This window comes from Pleurodeles waltl, chromosome 5, assembly GCF_031143425.1.
Source record: "Pleurodeles waltl isolate 20211129_DDA chromosome 5, aPleWal1.hap1.20221129, whole genome shotgun sequence".
Classification (NCBI taxonomy): Eukaryota; Metazoa; Chordata; class Amphibia; order Caudata; family Salamandridae; genus Pleurodeles; species Pleurodeles waltl.
Window position 1 is genome coordinate 309,395,424 of NC_090444.1, and position 20,822 is coordinate 309,416,245.

At 43.4% G+C, this 20,822-nt stretch overlaps 1 protein-coding gene across 1 annotated transcript in view; it reads right to left on the reverse strand.

Moving 5' to 3' along the window:
- FSHR (follicle stimulating hormone receptor) overlaps window positions 1–20,822 on the reverse strand; it is a 1,893,748-nt gene that overhangs the window by 241,625 nt on the left and 1,631,301 nt on the right. The window contains exons 7-8 of the mRNA XM_069236717.1: window positions 1,199–1,267; window positions 1,018–1,092 (exon numbers count right to left, since the gene is read on the reverse strand). Of these exons, the coding sequence (XP_069092818.1) occupies window positions 1,018–1,092; window positions 1,199–1,267 (144 nt within the window). The remainder of the gene's footprint in view (window positions 1–1,017; window positions 1,093–1,198; window positions 1,268–20,822) is intronic.

Below are 20,822 nucleotides of genomic sequence, written 5' to 3' on the forward strand. Positions count from 1 at the left end.
CCTGAACAAGTGTTACTAGCGTTCTGGTTGTTCAAGTTGTTGTTGTGGCTCCACAATAGGTTTTTCTACTCAAGCAACCCCTCACTCACCTTAACATAATGGTATGATTTTGTGGAACTTACCATAAAATTACAGTGTGGGATTTCAGAATTTATGTCAACTGCACCAGCGTAATTTACATTTTTCCCAGACCTCATACCAATGTCCGGCTCTCTGAGAACCAGACAGACAACTCACCCATCTCCGCCCCACATTTTTATAATGAATTAGGTTCTATGGTTGAAAAAGACCAGGGTTAAATATGTGTGCTTCCTGATAGGCCATAGGTCTTGTTTGGATTCTTCCAAGAGTTTGAAACGAATTATTTCTGCTCATATGTGTTCTAAGCAAAGCTTTGGTCAGGATGTACAACAAAGATTTGCCAAGAACTCTGATTTCCCCTTTCTCCTTCACTTGTCTGGCTGATTTGAAAATCATTACTTACATAATACAACAAATATAAAACTACTGAATGACAAGAAGAAACAAAGAGTCAAAAAATAAAAAGGTGCCTAATAATAGGGCAATTTACCTTTAAGTTGAATGCAATGAAACATCCATGATATGTGAACAACTGTTTGCACAAGATGATCATAAAAAACAATGATGGCAGAAACGATCTGAGAAAAAGAAATTCCAGGTGCCTACCAAATGAAATGTATGTGTGTTTGTATGGTGCGAAGCTCGTCGAAGAGTAGGTCCACACCCTTTCGCAGAGTGGCCTGAAGCTGAGAGTGAATGTATCGCTAAAATAAATAAATATGTAATCCAAAGTTTTAGGCAAGAGGAGATCCCAAATTTGCAAACGTTATTATTATAGAATGATATGGTATATCATAATATAATGTGATTTTGTCTTTACGAAAAGGGAGATGGCTAAAGTTTGTTTTATGAAACTAACTACAATTAAATTTTTAAAGCGACTTTGATTGTATTTAGAAATACGAGCGAGTTTAGTGGATTTGATTTAGCACTTACAAAATGACCGGTCCTGATGCTCCTTGAAACACTTGGTCGGGCAATTTCTCCAGCATCTGATTGTCACTGAGATTTCTGCAAAATCAGATGGAAAGGCATCGGTAAGCTTCAATACGCGAGACTTCGCATTACTTATTCAGAATTCACTGTCTGTAATACTTAGGCTAAAAAAGACAATTACAGTTCATTCAAGTGTGTGCCGTTGAAGGCGTGATTCTGTATTTCTTCAATTCCGTTTTTATTCAGCCGTCTGCAAAACAATGGAAAAGACATGTCAAGAGTGAGATCAACCATTTATTTCAGGTCACTATAGTTGCATGTACAGTGTAATAGAGCGACATGAGTATTTACATTGAGACAATCAGATTGAAATTTCCGTCTATCCAAATTTTGTCCAAATTAAGAAAGAATTCCGGAGTCTAACATTTTTTTTCCAAAGTATGCTATTTTTGGGATGTTCCTAATTATTTTGCTACGGCTATGCTTGATTAATTGACATTTAAATAGGCAAAACTTAAAATCTATTTTTACATAGCTAGGGAGTGATGCGTAGAATTAAAACAGCGGCAGTGCCATTGAAACGAAAAGAAATACTGCTGAACGCTGAGAAATCATGTCCCGGAAAATGTAAATTGTGTATTAAGAAAGGATTTCGTTTTCGGACTTTTTCTTTTTTTAAATGCACGTCTGATCCTCTTCTACTAAAAAACTAAAGTTGACTTGAGGACTGAAGTGATCAAAGAGCAGGGCCACTGGAAAGTGTACTGCAAGGGAACACTAATTTATGTGTCAGGGTCCACCAAATTATGCGACAAGAAAAAGAAAATTACGAAGCATAATGTGGCCATTTTAAAGAAGTAATACCTCACTGTTGTGTTTTTTTTACGCATGCAAACAATTATGTCCAAAGGTTTCACCTAATTAATATTCGTTTAACACCTAAATACACCTTTCAGCAAATAAAAGGCGACCTGCCTCGATTTAAACAGAATGCCTGAGACTGCACTGCAACATTTGTGGAATTTTTTTTACATTTGGGGCCATATTTATACTCTGGTTGCGCCGAATTTGCGTCGTTTTTTTCGACGCAAATTCGACGCAGAACTAACGCCAACTAACGCCATATTTATACTCTGGCGTTAGACGCTTCGGGCGCCAAAGTGCCCGGAGTGTGCGTCATTTTTTAGCGTGAACCCCTTCCTTGCGTTAATGATATGCAAGGGAGGCGTTCCCGTCTTAAAAAATGACTCCCAGGCCTTTACGTGGTATTTATACTCCCGGGCAAAAGAGACGCCCGGGAGTGGGCGTGGCCAAAAACGGCGCATTTGCGCCGCTTTTTAACGCCTGGGTCAGGGATGGCGTTAAGGGACAAGTGGGCTCAAAATGAGCCCGGAGTGCCCTCCCCTGCCCCCAGGGACCCCCCCTGCCACCCTTGCCCACCCCAGGAGGACACCCAAGGACGGAGGGACCCATCCCATGGACATTAAGGTAAGTTCAGGTAAGTATTTTATTTTTTATTTTTTGTGGCATAGGGGGGCCTGATTTGTGCCCCCCTACATGCCACTATGCCCAATGACCATGCCCAGGGGACATAAGTCCCCTGGGCATGGCCATTGGGCAAGGGGGCATGACTCCTATCTTTACAATGATAGGAGTCATGTTGATGGGGGATGGGTGTCGAAAAAAAATGGCGCAAGTCGGGTTACGACGATTTTTTAGCGTCAACCTGACTTGCGCCATTTTAAGACGCCCTAACGTCATTTTTTCCCAACGCCGAAGCTGCCTGGTCTACGTGGTTTTTTTCCACGCACACCAGGCAGCGCCGGTCTGATTGCGCCGTCTAACGCCATTCCATAAATACGGCGCCCGCATGGCGCTTCAGAATGGCATTAGACGGCGCAAATTTTTTTGACGCTAAACTGCGTTAGCGCAGTTTAGCGTCAAAAAGTATAAATATGGGCCTTGATCTGTTGAGCTCGGTTCTTTTTTTGTTAAAAATAACGTAGGAAATGATGGATTGTGTGACAATTGTGGAAAATATTATATTTATGCGGAAAACGCCGCTACCAAAGAAATGCACCATTCCGGTGCCTATGAGAAAGAGTAAGTATATTTTAATAACTATTTGCAACTTTTTGTTTACTTCATTCGTTAATCATACGTGCCTTATTAAATATCTTAAAGCCATGAACCATAAAATAAATACCCTATTGTGTATTTGTATGGCTGTGTTCACAAGGGGTCTGATATTCTGTTACTCTATACCTTCTCGTGCCTTTTACCTTCACATATGATACTCAACTTTGAAAATACATACAGCTGACGTAATCTTTCTTTCAACCAATTACACTGCATTACCGTTAGTATTTTAATTTGTTATAAACTGACTCCTTGTTTCATAATCTGGTTTCCAATAATTTCTTTCAATGCCATGTGAACGCATTTAACACGTTTCTGACTTCTGTCTGCCTTGCTGAGGTATTTGTTTTATGCCTTTTTTAAAGGTTGCTGTAGAATAAATGCGGGTATTTACTACCAGCATGTTCTTCATAAGAGGGACAACGAGTTCATTTTGCGGTCAATGGGTTAAGGGAAGGTCAAATGGTGATGATACATGTTGTGCCCCAAAGCCATGGCTCTCCGTTTTTCCTATTTTAGGGCTTACCACAAGTGTAGGGTGGAGATGTGGCGAGCCTGTAGCTGCATAGTATACAAAGGGTGACCATGACAGGGTTACCAATTCAAGGTAGAATGACATACAATCTTATCCTTGTCAAAGGTCTGGTGGCCAAACACTGTTTTGCAATTATTTCCACCAAAGAGCTCTCCTGTTGCATTTTTCCAGTAACTGGATGCTCTCTTGTTGTATTGTTACTGGGTATGGGAGATCTCACCTGTCCTTCGTTTCATCTCCGTTCCCATATACCTCGATTTCCTCTCCCTTCTCACTTAAGTATGTTTTCTTTAATCTGTTTTACCTCACTTTACCTGCAATCTTTCGACAATTACCTTCACCCAGGTACCAATATGTAAATATATACCTAGTATCTCTTCCCCGTATTTAGCCTAGTAGCGCTACCTATACCGCAGTACCTCTATATCCACCTTCAAACATTTGCTCGCATTTATTATTATTTATATACTTGTTTATATACCAAAAATGCAATTCAACATACTTCTTTAATTCAACCAACTTTTCGAGCAAACTGTACCCACGTTGAGGAAAGTGATTAAAAAGTATTAAATTGAAAGGGAGTGGCATATTTATTAGACTTGCATCTCCATTAGACTTATTAAATCTAGAGTAATGCAATGCAGCGCAAATCACTGTATTGCGTTACCCTGCCCTGGGAAGGCGTTCCATGGGTGGAATTTGGGTGTTTTCACACATCCACCAATGGACTTTGACACATTCCCAGATTTACCATTACTGGCAGACTTGAGAATGTGTCACCTATCCTGGTGAGGCGTAACTAGGAAAAATATCTTTATTGCTCTTTGTTACTTTCTCTTTCTATGTGTGATGCATTCTGCAGCACTCTTAGAAAGAGGAAACTATCTCAGAGCATTAATTTTTTTGTGCATGAAGCTGTTCCTTCCTGCACAAAAACAATCCTGCTTACAACGCAGACACCCTTACACCATGGTTGGCGCTAGGCCTGCATTGGCGCTAGTCAGCACATTGTGCACCAGCACAGTGAGAAGAGAGGAACAAGCCATTTTTTAAAAATACAGTGCATTCCTGCCCTTTCCCTGACATGCAGAGCAGCTGCACTGCATGATTTGTTCATAAATATGCCCGATTACGTGTATGTGTACTTAAAATATGATATAGCCTGGAGCAGTAGCAACAATTTTACAAAACATATGCTCACTGAGCCAGAAAGTAGTTTTGATTAGTAGAGAGTTTTGATTACTTTACAAAGTATTTCATGGTGTCCTCCATTTTCGTTTTAGGTATAACCTTAGTCAAACCAACTATAAAATAAGCTTTGGTCATTCTCTTTGTCAAAAGTGCTAGTTTTATCCAGCTCGATTGTGACTAAAGATTCTCTGCATTTCCCTGTTGAATGAGGCACAGCAAGAGATCAAACACTTTGGAAATGTCTATACTATAATAAAATGATCTTGACACAGTGCAAACAAAAAGGGAGCACACTGCCTCACACTCCAGCAAAAAGTTGGCCCCAATGCTGGAATGGAAGACAGGGTGCTCCCCATTTTGACTGTTGTAATTAAGGCTCCCGTGAGCCTCTGAGCTGACGAGCTCGGGTGAAGCACCTGTGCGCCTTCTTGAGTGGTACTTAAACCTGTGAATTCTTTCAAGGCGACATTTCAAGCAACCCCGCCAGCTACATGTTGCTCTTCGCTGATGACGGCCAAATAGCCAGAAACACGTGTCCGAAGATACGGCACTCGCCGCACCAACTTATGGTGAAAACATTTCAAAACTCTATTCAAATTCGTGCTAATGACTGCATTTACCATGATGCCTTGGGGTCGCAAATGCTGGAATGGAAGACAGGGTGCTCCCCATTTTGACTGTTGTAATTAAGGCTCCTGTGAGCCTCTGAGCTGACGAGCTCGGGTGAAGCACCTGTGCGCCTTCTTGAGTTTGTGAATACTTTCAAGGCGACATTTCAAGCAACCCCGCCAGCTACACGTTGCTCTTCGCTGATGACGGCCAAATAGCCAGAAACACGTGTCCGAAGATACGGCTCTCGCCGGACCAACTTATGGTGAAAAACTTTCAAAACTCTCTTCAAATGCGTGCTAATGACTGCATTTACCATGATGCCTTGGGGTCACAAATGCTGGAATGGAAGACAGGGTGCTCCCCATTTTGACTGTTGTAATTAAGGCTCCCGTGAGCCTCTGGGCTGACGAGCTCGGGTGAAGCACCTGTGCGCCTTCTTGAGTGGTACTTAAACCTGTGAATACTTTCAAGGCGACATTTCAAGCAACCCGCCAGCTACACGTTGCTCTTCGCTGATGACGGCCAAATAGCCAGAAACACGTGTCCGAAGATACGGCACTCGCCGCACCAACTTATGGTGAAAAACTTTCAAAACTCTATTCAAATTTGTGCTAATGACTGCATTTACCATGATGCCTTGGGGTCACAAATGCTGGAATGGAAGACAGGGTGCTCCCCATTTTGACTGTTGTAATTAAGGCTCCCGTGAGCCTCTGAGCTGACGAGCTCGAGTGAAGCACCTGTGCGCCTTCTTGAGTGGTACTTAAACCTGTGAATACTTTCAAGGCGACATTTCAAGCAACCCCGCCAGCTACACGTTGCTCTTCGCTGATGACGGCCAAATAGCCAGAAACACGTGTCCGAAGATACGGCACTCGCCGCACCAACTTATGGTGAAAAACTTTCAAAACTCTATTCAAGTTCGTGCTAATGACTGCATTTACCATGATGCCTTGGGGTCACAAATGCTGGAATGGAAGACAGGGTGCTCCCCATTTTGACTGTTGTAATTAAGGCTCCCGTGAGCCTCTGAGCTGACGAGCTCGGGTGAAGCACCTGTGAGCCTTCTTGAGTGGTACTTAAACCTGTGAATACTTTCAAGGCGAAACCCGCCAGCTACACGTTGCTCTTCGCTGATGACGGCCAAATAGCCAGAAACACGTGTCCGAAGATACAGCACTCGCCGCACCAACTTATGGTGAAAAACTTTCAAAACTCTATTCAAATTTGTGCTAATGACTGCATTTACCATGATGCCTTGGGGTCACAAATGCTGGAATGGAAGTCAGGGTGCTCCCCATTTTGACTGTTGTAATTAAGGCTCCCGTGAGCCTCTGAGCTGACGAGCTCGGTGAAGCACCTGTGCGCCTTCTTGAGTGGTACTTAAACCTGTGAATACTTTCAAGGCGACATTTCAAGCAACCCCGCCAGCTACACGTTGCTCTTCGCTGATGACGGCCAAATAGCCAGAAACACGTGTCCGAAGATACGGCACTCGCGCACCAACTTATGGTGAAAAACTTTCAAAACTCTATTCAAATTCGTGCTAATGACTGCATTTACCATGATGCCTTCGGGTCACAAATGCTGGAATAGAAGACAGGGTGCTCCCCATTTTGACTGTTGTAATTAAGGCTCCTGTGAGCCTCTGAGCTGATCAGCTCGGGTGAAGCACCTGTGCGCCTTCTTGAGTGGTACTTAAACCTGTGAATACTTTCAAGGTGACATTTCAAGCAACCCCGCCAGCTACACTTTGCTCTTCGCTGATGACGGCCAAATAGCCAGAAACACGTGTCCGAAGATACGGCACTCGCCGCACCAACTTATGGTGAAAAACTTTCAAAACTCTATTCAAATTCGTGCTAATGACTGCATTTACCATGATGCCTTGGGGTCACAAATGCTGGAATGGAAGACAGGGTGCTCCCCATTTTGACTGTTGTAATTAAGGCTCCCGTGAGCCTCTGAGCTGACGAGTTCGGGTGAAGCACCTGTGAGCCTTCTTGAGTGGTACTTAAACCTGTGAATACTTTCAAGGCGACATTTCAAGCAACCCCGCCAGCTACACGTTGCTCTTCGCTGATGACGGCCAAATAGCCAGAAACACGTGTCCGAAGATACAGCACTCGCCGCACCAACTTATGGTGAAAAACTTTCAAAACTCTGTTCAAATTTGTGCTAATGACTGCATTTTTCATGATGCCTTGGGGTCACAAATGCTGGAATGGAAGACAGGGTGCTCCCCATTTTGACTGTTGTAATAAAATGATCTTATTCAGGTTTTAAAGACAAGGCTTACAATCAGACTCACTGTGGTAAACAGTGGCCTGATGTTCAATCTCTGAAGCACAAGCTCAGTGCTTCATGACATGCTGTGGGTGTTATGCCTTAGGTTCGAGACCTAAACTTGTGTTTGAACCTATTGTCTTTCTCCTTATATCCTGCATAGCTTTTTGGGTGATGTGCCCCTCAAACATCAACACTATTAAGGGAAACATTTCTGTAAAAACCAAAGAGGCAGGAGTTTATTGAATAGTGCCTCTGGAGGGCCAGTATTTATACCAGGTGCCAGCCTTTGAAGTGAGGGCACTGTTATGTTCTGTTATGTTATTTCAATTTGTGGAGCACTGTGAATCACCCATTAAGCTGCCCAGGTGCTAAATAGGAGTGTAGGACTTATGGAACTCCTAGTCGAACAGTCAGGTCTTTAGCTTCCTCAAAAAATTGAGAAAGGATGGAGACATCCTTATGTATTGTTGGCCGTTGTTCCAGGCTAAGAGCCAATATAGGAGAAATACCATCCACTAAAACAGATTTTGTGGTTGCATGGAACTCATGCGAGGGAAAGAGATCAGGTTAGTGATCTGGAAGGCTAGTAGAAGTTAAAGACAGTTGTTGATGAATGCAGGTCCAACATTGTTTAGGGCAATGTAGGCATTGTGGAGTAGTTTGAAGTGGCTTCGTTTCTGTATGGGTATCCAGTGCAGCTCCCTGAGGTGAAGGGTGATTTGAGCACTGCTGGAGATGTCCGGGATGAGCCTGGCACAGGCATTCTGAGTAATTTGGAGCCTTTGAATGAGTTGGTTGGAGATTCTGGTGTAGAGTCTTTTGCCATAGTCCAGTCTGCTGGTTACAAGGGCTTGGGTGACTGTTTGTTTTGTGTGCATGGGGAGCCACTGGAAGATCTTTAGGAGCATTCTTAGTATAAGGAAACAGGATGAGAACATGGCGTTCACCTGCAAGGCCTTTTGAGTTTCTTGTCTAGGATGATTATGAGGCCTCTCACATGGTTTGTATGTATGGGCCCTTGTTCTGCTGGCCACCAGGGGAACTCCAACGGGGTGCTCTTGTTTCTGAATATTAGGATATCTGTCTTGTCCATGTTGAATTTCAGGCAGTTCTCCTTTATCCAGTTGGCCACATTGATCATACAGATTCTGAAATTGGTATTTTTGTTTGAGTTGTTGAGAGAGAGGATAAGCTGGGTGTCTTCAGTGTAGGAGACCATATTGATCTTGTGGATTCTAATGATGTGTGCTAGGGCTGTCATGTAGATTGTGAAGAGAGATGGGTTAAGGGAAGATCCCTGGAGGACTCCGCAGATGAGCTGCTTGGGTTGGAAAAATGTCTGACAATGATAAAGAATTTTCTGCCAGTATTGGATTCAGATTTGAGTGTCTGAGCAAGGGCTGCTTTCCTGGCTTCTTAGATCTGGGCGTGCTATTTCCAGAAAGCTGCTTTGTAGGGGTTCCTGGTAGTGCTCTAACAGATTCTTCTCCATCATCTCTCCAGCTGTTAGCAGTGACATTTCGAGTTTCTCAGGTCCTCCATGTTCAAGCAAATTTGAGTGGGTGTTCTTGCTTGTCTAACTATCATGATGGGAGCTAGTGCTTCAGTGCTTCAGTGCTGTCAGAGAACAGTTGTTGAAGGATGTTACATTGGTCTGCAGGGTTGCCAGTGAGGTTGATCTGGGTGGATGTAAGGGTGAAGGTCCAGTCTTCTTCCACCATCTTGCTCCACCTGCGTCTGAGGTTGTTGGTGTACTTTTGTGCTCTGGGGTGACCTGCATTGATGTGGAAGTGCATGATTGGATGGTCACTTCACTATACTACCCCTTCTGTACTATCCTGCATCTGTTTCTGCAAAGTTCTTCCCTTCCCCCATCCAGGCTCCGACAAGTTTGGGGTGACAAAAGACTAATGTCAGGTTCCTTAGTTTGTGCTGGAGGCAAGCCCTTTGAAATGTAAGTGGGACTGGGTACAGCTCTGCCCCCAACCATCCTGACAGGATGGCCCATCCTGTCCACAACTAATCCCATTTGTGTCTGTTGGAAAATGGGTTATTGGTAAGGGCAGGTAAGTACCTACACTTAGCAACAGGCCACTAACCTCCCCTTAGGTCCAGTTAAGTCTCAGTAAATTAAACCTAGCTCAACCCTTGGTAGCTTGGCAACGAGCGACAAGGCTTAACTTAGGAGACAAAGGGTAAAGCATTCAAATATCACAAAACAGTAATTAAATAACACACAGGAAACAGTTAAAAAATCCAAAATCAATTTATAAAATTAGATTATATTTTTATTTTTAAAATGACACCAAAATGAATAAAATTGGATAAGGGGAACCTGAGATATGAATTTTTTAAGAATTAATGCTTTCTAGCGTATAGAAGCAACTAGCGCTCAAAGGGTTAAAAAAGGTCACACTAGAAAGGAAAAAAGTCCAGAGCTCAGGCCACCCTGAGGTAACACTGTCACGCTTACTTTCAGAAGTGTTTGATTCAGGAAAGTGGTCCACAGCACCAGCCAAGGGTTCAGAGGCTCTGGTGTGCCTCTTAGGGTCTGGAACTACAACTCCCTCAATGCACCTCTTATGGAGTTGCTCCAAACGTCTGCAACTTCTGGATTTTCTTCCAGAGGTCCTTTTTGTTTCCTTGAAGTGTCCACAACTTGATCCAAGGTTCCAGAAGCTCTGAGTTGCTCCTTGGGAGTTGGGACTACAACACCAGAATGCACCTGGTCAGAATCCTCAAATGGCCCCTGGCCGCTGGTCAGCTGGGTTCTGCTTGCAGGACTTAATGCAGGGGACTCTGGGCAGCTCCTTTGTAACTGTAGCAAACAGGGAGTCCCTTCTGGAAGCAGTAGAGGACAGGTAAAGTCCTTTTAGTGCTGAAGCCCAAGTGTGCAGTTGGTACAGTTCTCCAGAGTGCAGTGTCCAGGTGCAGGTCAGGGGTCCAGCAGGGCAGTCGTTCTTCCCCTGTAGTTCTTCCTTGTTGGAAAATGATGGGGATCTGACATGTGGGTGCAGGTCTGCCAGTTTTGTCCTTGCTCTTGGGTGAAAAACAGGGGGGTCCTGGTTCTCCAATCAGGGGCCGGGTCCTTCCCCCTGTGATGGCCACTTCCTGGGAAGTGTGGCAAAAACCAATCCCAGGGTGCAACATTCCTCAAAAATCCACCATGGCTGAAAGTGATTTTTGGAGGTTACATCTGGCTGAGCCCACCCACTAGTGTGGCTAAAAATCCTAAACACACCCCTCTCCTGTCCTCTCATAATCTAATCAAGGGGGCACCTATTTGTCTGTGTTTGCAGGATGTGAGGGTGTTGCTGGGTTGCTCCAAATGTTCTTCTCTGCCTTTGAAGACCAGTTTGTCAGCCCTCCCCCTTCCTGCTTCCCCATCTGCTAAGGGGAGATCTCCTCCCCCAGGCACATCTCTTTGTGTGGAGCCAGGCCACGTCACAACTCATCAAGGCAGCCTGGCCAGGCTGCCAGAGGCTGGCCAATCAGAGCACAGCAGCAAAAACACTGCAGGGCTGAAGTTGGCAACTTTTCATGTAAAGTTTAAAACTCTTTACCTGAACAAGTTATAATAAATCCAACACCTGGAAGTTGTGGGATTTATTATAGCAATTGATTTGATCCAGACTTCTGGTATCTGTTACATAAGGGGATTTTAAAAATTAAAATAAAGTCTCCCCATTCTAGCCTATGGAGGCCATTCACTACAATGAAGCAATATCGAATTTGGCTGTTTTAGCTCACCAGGGCTTATAAAACTATTGTTATAAGGCCCCTGCTTATAGTTACATGGCACCGAGCCCTAGGGGCACATAGGGCACACTTTAGGGATGACTTATATGTACAAATGAGGTAGTTTAAGGCTTTGGGACTACTTTTAATTCCAAAGTCGAATTTGCATGTAATTTTAATTTAAAAGCAGCCAGCAAGGCAGGCCTGCCTTTAAAATGACACCGGGCACCTCAGCAGTGCACCTATGGGTGCACCACCTAAGCTGGGGTCCCTAAACCTACATGCCCTATCATATACTAGGGTCTTATAGGTAGGTTGACTTAGTCAATTATAATTAGCCTAATTTGCATACTGATTTTACACAGAGCACAGGCCCTGTGACTGGTTAGCAGTACCCAGGGCACCATCAGAGTCAGGAAAACACCAGCAAAAAGTGGAAAATGTGGGCAAAAAGTTAGGGGACCTCTGCAATAAGCCCTTTTCTCTCACAGTGTCATTATCTAGAAGGAATACATAAACCCCAGTAGCAGAGCCATTCACAAGCACATTACCCAGGACACTGGCAGAGGCAAGAATGGTTAGGACAGGAAAATACCAATTAAGTGGACATGTAAAACTTAAACCCTTATGTCCTACATTTTAAATACAAGTCAACCTGCCCTATGAGCCTTCAGGGTCTACCTGAGGGGTGACCTTTATGTATTAACAAGGAATGTTTAGGCTTAGCATAACGTATTTTGCCAAATTGAAATAGCAGTTTACAAATGCACTACAGGCTACAGTGTAGGCTGGATATATTTGCTTTAAAAGGCTACTTCAGTAGGAGGCACCATGAGTGCTGCAAACCCACTAGTAGAATTTGATTTACAGACACTAGTTACACATTGATTGAATCATTAACTAGGGATTTACAAATAAATTAAATGTGACCCAATATTTCCATGGTTTAAGGAGAGAGCACAAGCAAGCACTGGTTAGCAGAGGTAAAGTGCCCAGAGTCCTAAATCCAACAAAAACATATTCAGCAACCAGCAGTGAAGACAAAATGTTTATGGGGAAATACCACGCCAAGGATGCCAGGTCATACAATTGAATCCTCCTAGACTGGTGAATTACTTTTAGCACCCATCAATATTCTCTAATATCATAACATTTTGACTACAAGGGATCCCGCACAAATCACTTCTGTAAGCCAGGGACCTCCTCTGAAGCAATTTCTATGATTGTAAACTCGCAACAGTACACACAAATATGTATGCATCAAATAGATAAACAAAGTTTCAGCATTTTAATGGGAAGGTTGGTTCTTTCCAAAATCTCGCTTTATTTAAAAAAAAAATGAAGCAATATGCTAGACTCTAGCATATCACTGTCTTTTTTGCTCCAATTGCATCACAGTCTTTTTTGCTCCTATGGCATGCTCTCCTTATTTTACATGCATACCACTGCTGCTTTAATTGGGGGCCACCTGTAGTCCATATTCCATTTTGTTAACTGTGCTTGCTCTGCTCCAAGAAATCAAGATAATGATATCAACTTTATTTATTGCTTCCAATTTAAATTTTCTTCACCAATACACAACGTTTTAAAAATAAAAAAAATTGCTTTGTATATATATATATATATATATATATATACATATATATAAATATAGATATATATATATATATATTATATATAATGTATATATATAGGTATATATATATATATATATATATATATATCTATATATATATATATGAGAATCCGCTCACCATACGGCTACACCAAACCAAAAAGTAATATTCACAATTGCCGACAAAATGAGAGGAATATCTCATCCATGAGTGCTCATCTCTTTTATTCCAATTACGATGCAAAATCAATGCTACTTCCAAACAAAAAATGTCTAAGTTTTTCGGCTGACGCCTTCTACTGGATATTTCAACCCACACAAAGACCCCTACAAATAGACATAATAGTCCCTCATCTGTTTTGGTTACTCACTGGTGCAGAATAATTGTAACATCTAAATTGTCTGAGTTACTGGTTCTCATATCTAATATTTGGTTGCTCCTTGTCAATATTCACTTGATGGAAAACATCTCGATCCTATCATACGTATAGAGTTACTAAATATTGTACATTATTTGATCACTATAACATTTTGCAAATGCCCCAATATGAGTGCAAGCACATCACGATAATGCTTGAGCATATTAAGATAGCTGTTCAATTGGTTAATGCAGTTGCATTCATAAATGTTCGTTAGCTATTTTCACCTTTTTTTTCTCGTAAATCCTGCATAACGTGATATATGCATAATGTAACCCTGAAAATTTAAAATAACTTATATGGCAATATAAAAGCATGCACATATATGTATATATATATATATATATATAGATATTTATAAACATTTCATTATTCCATTAAAACATATATTCACATGATCTTTGGCATTGAACCTATTGATGACAGTGCAATTCTGAGCCTCAACTCTCTATTTTATATGTCAATTACCCAATTAATAAAATTGCAATGACATGTGCATAGTGCACCCTCGAGATTCAAGGTCAGTTAATGGATCATTGGGGTATCATATAACAAATCATACCTATGTATGTATTTATGTCTATATTAGAATGTATATAATGCCCCACTATCTAATTAAAGATTGACCTCATCATTTATACAATGAGGTAAACAACTGAAGTGACCTATTGCCTGTCATACAATTCAAATTGTCTTCTGGTTCATCCCCACAATTTAAATGGGCCACCTTATATAATCCACACCAGTGGATTCAACGGACTGAGTCAGTGAATCCTTATTATAATGTAAACCTGTAGCCATACCCCATAAAGTGCCAAGTGCAAAAGTGAGACAAAATATGTGAAACAGTTAATACTCTAAAACCAAAAAAATCAAAAAAAGACCATCATTAAAATTTCAGCAATCATGATATGTACTTTCAACTTCTCTCAATCAATATTAATTGTCAGAACTATATCGGAGCAACCTCAATATCCTTTGCCCATTGTATTCAATGTATTGAATCTCAACAGAAAGGATAGGTGTTAAACATAGCAGCAACTCAACCTTTCCTAATGATCATATTGAATATGTTTTATCTTTTCTTCATAAATGCACATATACTTCAGCATCAAGATTATGTCCCCAAGGATTCTCTGAACCAAGCAATAAAATCATTTTAGATTCAATTTCTCTTAACTCCAATGTCCTATCACCTAATCTGGGACCTAATTTGAGTGATTTAATTCCATAAAAAATTAAAGTGCTACAATCTCGTCAATGATTGTCCCAAAAATGTTTGGCCAAAGGGTAGGATCTATCCTGATTCTTAATTGCTCTATAGTGTTGTAGAAACCTGATCTTAAGTTTGTGAATGGTGCTGCCTACATATTTCTTCCAGCAGCCACATTCGCCGCAGGAATTGACTGTATGGTATACTCCATTTAAATGCTTTCGGGTGCCCACTATTACCATGTAATATAGAATTGCATGCAGTGGGTTTACGGAATACTGAAGTCTCCAATTTATCATTCTTGACTTCAAGCAGGACATCCAAAAACTCAATTGTTTTTCTACTCCAAACTGTCTCAAGTCGAATGTTTAACTCATTTTTATTCAGCACATTAATGTACTCCTGCAAAGCTTCTTCATGACCATCCCATATAAGAAAGAGATCATCAATAGATCATACCCACAATACTACCTTTTCTATGTGGGGACTGTGGGCATCTGACCAAGCTACTTCTTTCTCCTACCATCCCATGTAGAGATTTGCATAGGTGGGAGCAAAGGATGCCCCCATCGCCGTGCCTTGTTTTTGAAGATAATGCTCATTGTTAAATAGAAAGACATTGTGCATGAGACAAAATGACAACATTGACATGAGCATTTCTGTATGTTGAAGAAATTCAATAGGTCGTGTTCTCAAAAAAACCTACAGCGCTCCATACCATATTGATGTTTGATCAATGTATATAGAGAAGCTACATCCATTGTAACCATCAAATAATTCTTCTACCGCAGAATGTTGTGTAATTTGGACAAAAAATCTGTGGTGTCATGTAAATATGATGGCAACTCAGTAACATATGGGCATTGAAAGAGATCCAAATATCTCAAAGTGTTTTCCAAAAGAGAATTGTTCATACTCACAATCCAGGTGGATGATATATATTTTTATGGATTTTAGGTAACAAGTAAATACATAGAATTTTTGGAAAGTCAGTTTTTAAATATAGATATTCTTCATATGCCATGAGTTGATCTGTCGACCATCGTTCCAACTTCCCATGATAGATTGTTTGATAGTGTGCAGTAGGATTCATTAGCAACCTCTCATAATGATAACCATTGGTTAATTGACAATAAACTTCTTTTACATAATCTGCCACATCCATGATAACAATATTGCCAACTTTATCTGACGGTTTGATGAAGATAGATTTGTTTAGTTTGAGTTGATTCAAATCTTTCCAATATTTAGATGTTACATTTCTTGATCTTGTGTTGTTTATCTGAAAATTAATCTGAAATTTGTCGATGTCTCCTACCACCAGTTCATGAAACGTGTCAATGAGATTTGAACTAGGTAACTGAGGATTGAACTTGCTCTGAGGTTTTAAAGAGCTGGCTGTATAAAGATCAGTTGCGAAGCCCATCGTTTTTATTTTTGTTATATCGATGTGTTCACTAGCATATATCATCTGGTTATCTGTTAGATTCTCATCAGCTCAGTCATTGATCATAGCCAAATCAGAGGTGTCACTGGTAGTGAATCCTGAAAGCTTGGCACCACATAATTCTGCATCTGGTTCCAAGGCAGGGGTTTTAATTGCAAAGTGTTTAATCAATCATAATTTGAGAACAAATTTGAATATTTCAATACGTGTTTTCACATAGTCCCAATTAACAGTTGGACAAAAACTGAGCCTTAAATTTAAAATTTGTTCTTGGTTCATAGTTAAAGTGCTTTTTGAGATGTTTACAATTTTGTTGGTATAACTAAAATCAATACATGGACTGGATCATGTGTCTAATCTTTGTGTTTGTTGTCTCTTCCTCTTATGCCGCCTCGTCTTGTACCTCCATGACATCATCCTCTGCTTCTGCCGGATTGCTGCCTGGCCATTTGCATGAGTTGCATCTCCCCTCGAAAATCCAGTTTGTAAAGTGGCGCCTCATCTGCTGATGATCCCGGATCTGAACTCATATCTGTATTGCTATGATTTGCCATCACATCGCCTCCTTTATTATTTTCTTTCATCCTTAATGTATCATATTTACGTGCAAAAGTGTAAATCCTACCATGTTCATAATCCATTTTATCTCTGTTCAATTTATGTGCCTTCCGTGTTTTAATCTCATATTCTTTCTTCTTAATTCGTTGTTCCATTTTCTCTAATAGCTGTTGCACTTCTTGCTGATTTGATACTTTTTGTTATTCTTTAGACAGAACCTCTATGATCTTAATCTGTTCATCCATGCGTCATTTTGCTCGAATGATAAGAGTACCCATGAGTTTGAAAGAGCAGTCGGCTGTCTGTGTTCTCCACTCCTCTAATAAATCTGGATCCATATCACCTAAGGTGGGTAGTATCAGAATACGTAGACCTCGTGGCACCCTACCATTTTCAATATATTTGGTTAACAATGTCATCTCCACCATTTTTTCAATTCAGAAATGCGTGCTTTTTCCAATTCTTTGATAATGTTAGATGTTGTACAAACTTGTGTAGTGGGGGATAAATTGACCTCCAAACCATAACTGGTTCCATCAAAGAGTTCAGCTGCTGCTTTTTCCCATAACATTTTACGTTCTGCCATCTGGGTCAAATCACTGAGAGAGTTAAATCTTAAATAAGTCTCAAGTATATAACATATAATCGAATCTTAAGTCAACCAATATGTTCACTCGAATTAGTTTTCAAGAGAATCGTGGTATTGTATACAAACATATGCTGAAATTTGTAGTGCAGTTCGACGGAAGTAGCATGTCAAATTTACTCAATAATATCCATTGTTTCTACAGATGTGCATCAATCAAAAAAACAAATCAGCAGTCCATATATTAACCCCTTCTGTGCCGCGGACGTAGTGGTTACGTCCTGCGGCACAGTGCTGCTGTGCCGAGGACGTAACCACTACGTCCTCGGCACACAGCCCAGAGGGAGCGCTCTCGCTCCCTCTGTGTGCTTCCCCCCACCCCCCCAAAGTCAGGGATGGAAGGGGAAGCCCTTCCCCTTCCACCCCCGACCCCCCCAACCCCCCCTGTGACGTTAGCGCGCGAGCGCGCGCTGATTAGTCACAGGGTCTCCCCCATCGCGCTGGAAGCAGAGCTTCCAGCGCGATTGAAAAAGAAATGCTTTTGCATTTCTCTTTCAATCACTGGGGGAGGCCCCGAGAGGCTTCAAAAGGGAAGGAAATGTATTTCCTTCCCTTTGAAGTCTCTCACAGGTTTCAAAAGCCGGATTGCTTGCAATCCGGCTTTTGAAACCCCACTAGACACCAGGGATTTTTTTTTTCTCAATGAAATTGGCAAAAGGGAGCGACCCCTTGGGCAAGGGTCGCTCCCAGGGGGGCATTTTTTTAGGAAGGCCTTTTCTGCCCCCCCTGGGGGCAGATTGGCCTATTATTAGGCCGATCTGCCCCCAGGGGGGGCAGAAACCTCTAGGCACCAGGGACCTTTTTTTTTTTTTTTTTTTTTTTGTGATGTTTTCTTTTTTTGTAGGTGGGGAGCGACCCCTTAGGCAAGGGTCGCTCCCCTGGGGGGCAAATTATATTTAGGCCATTTCTGCCCCCCTTGGGGGCAGATTGGCCTATTTTGATGAGGCCAATCTGCCCCCAAGGGGGGCAGAAACCATTAGACACCAGGGAGATTTTTTTGCGCGCGAATTTCACGCAACGGGAGCGACCCCTTGGGCAAGGGTCGCTCCCTGGGGGGGTGGGGGGTTATTTTAGGCCATTTCTGCCCCCCTGGGGGGTAGATCAGCCTATTTTGATTCGGCTGATCTGCCCCCAAGGGGGGCAGAAACCACTAGGCACCAGGGATTTTTTTGTTTTTTCGTTTTACAGATGGGGAGCGACCCCTTGGACAAGGGTCGCTCCCCTGGAGGGGCAAAATGTATTTAGGCCAGTTCTGCCCGCTTTGGGGGCAGATCGGCCGATTTTAGGTCAATCTGCCCCCAAGGGGGGCAGAAACCACTAGGCACCAGGGATCTTTTTTTTGCGCCGTCACGCAAGGGGAGCGACCTTGTAGGCAAGGGTCGCTCCCCGGGGAGCGTGGGGGGGACAAAATTATTTTAGGCCATCTCTGACCCCCCTGGGGGCAGATCAGCCTATTGGTATTAGGCCGATCTACCCCCAGGGGGGGCAGAAACCTCTAGGCGCCAGGGCAAATGTTTTTTTTTTTGTTTGTTTGTTTTTTTAGAGATGGGGAGCGACCCATCAGACAAGGGTTGCTCCCCTGGGGGGCAAACTGTGTTTAGACCATTTCTGCCCCCCTTGGGGGCAGATTGGTCGATTTTATGTCAATCTGCCCCCAAGGGGTCAGAAACCACTAGGCACCGGGGATTTGTTTTTTGGCGCCAATGTCACGCAGGGGGAGCGACCCCGTAGGCAAGGGTCGCTCCTGGTGGGGGGGTAGTGGTTGGGGGGGGCAAATTTATTTTAGGCCATTTCTGCCCCCCCCTGGGGGCAGATCGGCCTATTATTAGGCCGATCTGCCCCCAGGGGGGGGCAGAAACCTCTTGTTGCCAGGGCAAATTTTTATTTTATTTTTTTATTTTTTGTTTGTTTGTTTTTTTAGAGATGGGGAGTGACCCATCAGACAAGGGTCGCTCCCCTGGGGGGCAAACTGTATTTAGAGCATTTCTGCCCCCCCTTGGGGGCAGATGGGTCGATTTTAGGTCAACCTGCCCGCAAGGGGGCAGAAACCACTAGGCACCGGGGATTTGTTTTTTGGCGCCAATGTCACGCAGGGGGAGCGACCCCGTAGGCAAGGGTCGCTCCCGGGGGGGGGGTGGGGGTTGTGGGGGCAAATTTATTTTAGGCCATTTCTGCCCCCCCGGGGGACAGATCGGCCTATTATTAGGCCGAACTGCCCCCGGGGGGGGGGGCAGAACACTCTAGGCGCCAGGGCAATTTTTTTTGTGTGTTTTTTTTTTTTGTTGTTTCTTTTTTTAGAGATGGGGAGCGACCCATCAGGCAAGGGTCGCTCCCCTGGGGGGGCAAATTGTATTTAGACCATTTCTGCCCCCCTGGGGGCAGATTGGCCAATTTTAGGTCAATCTGCCCCCAAGGGGGCAGAAACCACTAGGCACCGGGGATTTGTTTTTTGGCGCCAATGTCACGCAGGGGGAGCGACCCCGTAGACAAGGGTCGCTCCCGGGGGGGGGGGGGGGGGGGTTGGGGGGGCAAATTTATTTTAGGCCATTTCTGCCCCCCCGGGGGACAAATCGGCCTATTATTAGGCCGAACTGCCCCCGGGGGGGGGGCAGAACACTCTAGGCGCCAGGGCTATTTTTTTTTGTGTTTTTATTTGTTGTTGTTTCTTTTTTTAGAGATGGGGAGCGACCCATCAGGCAAGGGTCGCTCCCCTGGGGGGGCAAATTGTATTTAGACCATTTCTGACCCCCTGGGGGCAGATTGGCCAATTTTAGGTCAATCTGCCCCCAAGGGGGCAGAAACCACTAGGCACCGGGGATTTGTTTTTTGGCGCCAATGTCACGCAGGGGGAGCGACCCCGTAGGCAAGGGTCGCTCCCGGCGGGGGAGGGTGGGGGTTGGGGGGGCAAATTTATTTTAGGCCATTTCTGCCCCCCCGGGGGACAGATCGGCCTATTATTAGGCCGAACTGCCCCCGGGGGGGGGGGGGCAGAACACTCTAGGCGCCAGGGCAATTTTTTTTGTGTGTTTTTTTTTGTTGTTGTTTCTTTTTTTAGAGATGGGGAGCGACCCATCAGGCAAGGGTCGCTCCCCTGGGGGGCAAATTGTATTTAGACCATTTCTGCCCCCCTGGGGGCAGATTGGCCAATTTTAGGTCAATCTGCCCCCAAGGGGGCAGAAACCACTAGGCACCGGGGATTTGTTTTTTGGCGCCAATGTCACGCAGGGGGAGCGACCCCGTAGGCAAGGGTCGCTCCCGGGGGGGGTGGGGGTTGGGGGGGCAAATTTATTTTAGGCCATTTCTGCCCCCCCGGGGGACAGATCGGCCTATTATTAGGCCGAACTGCCCCCGGGGGGGGGGCAGAACACTCTAGGCGCCAGGGCAATTTTTTTTTGTGTTTTTT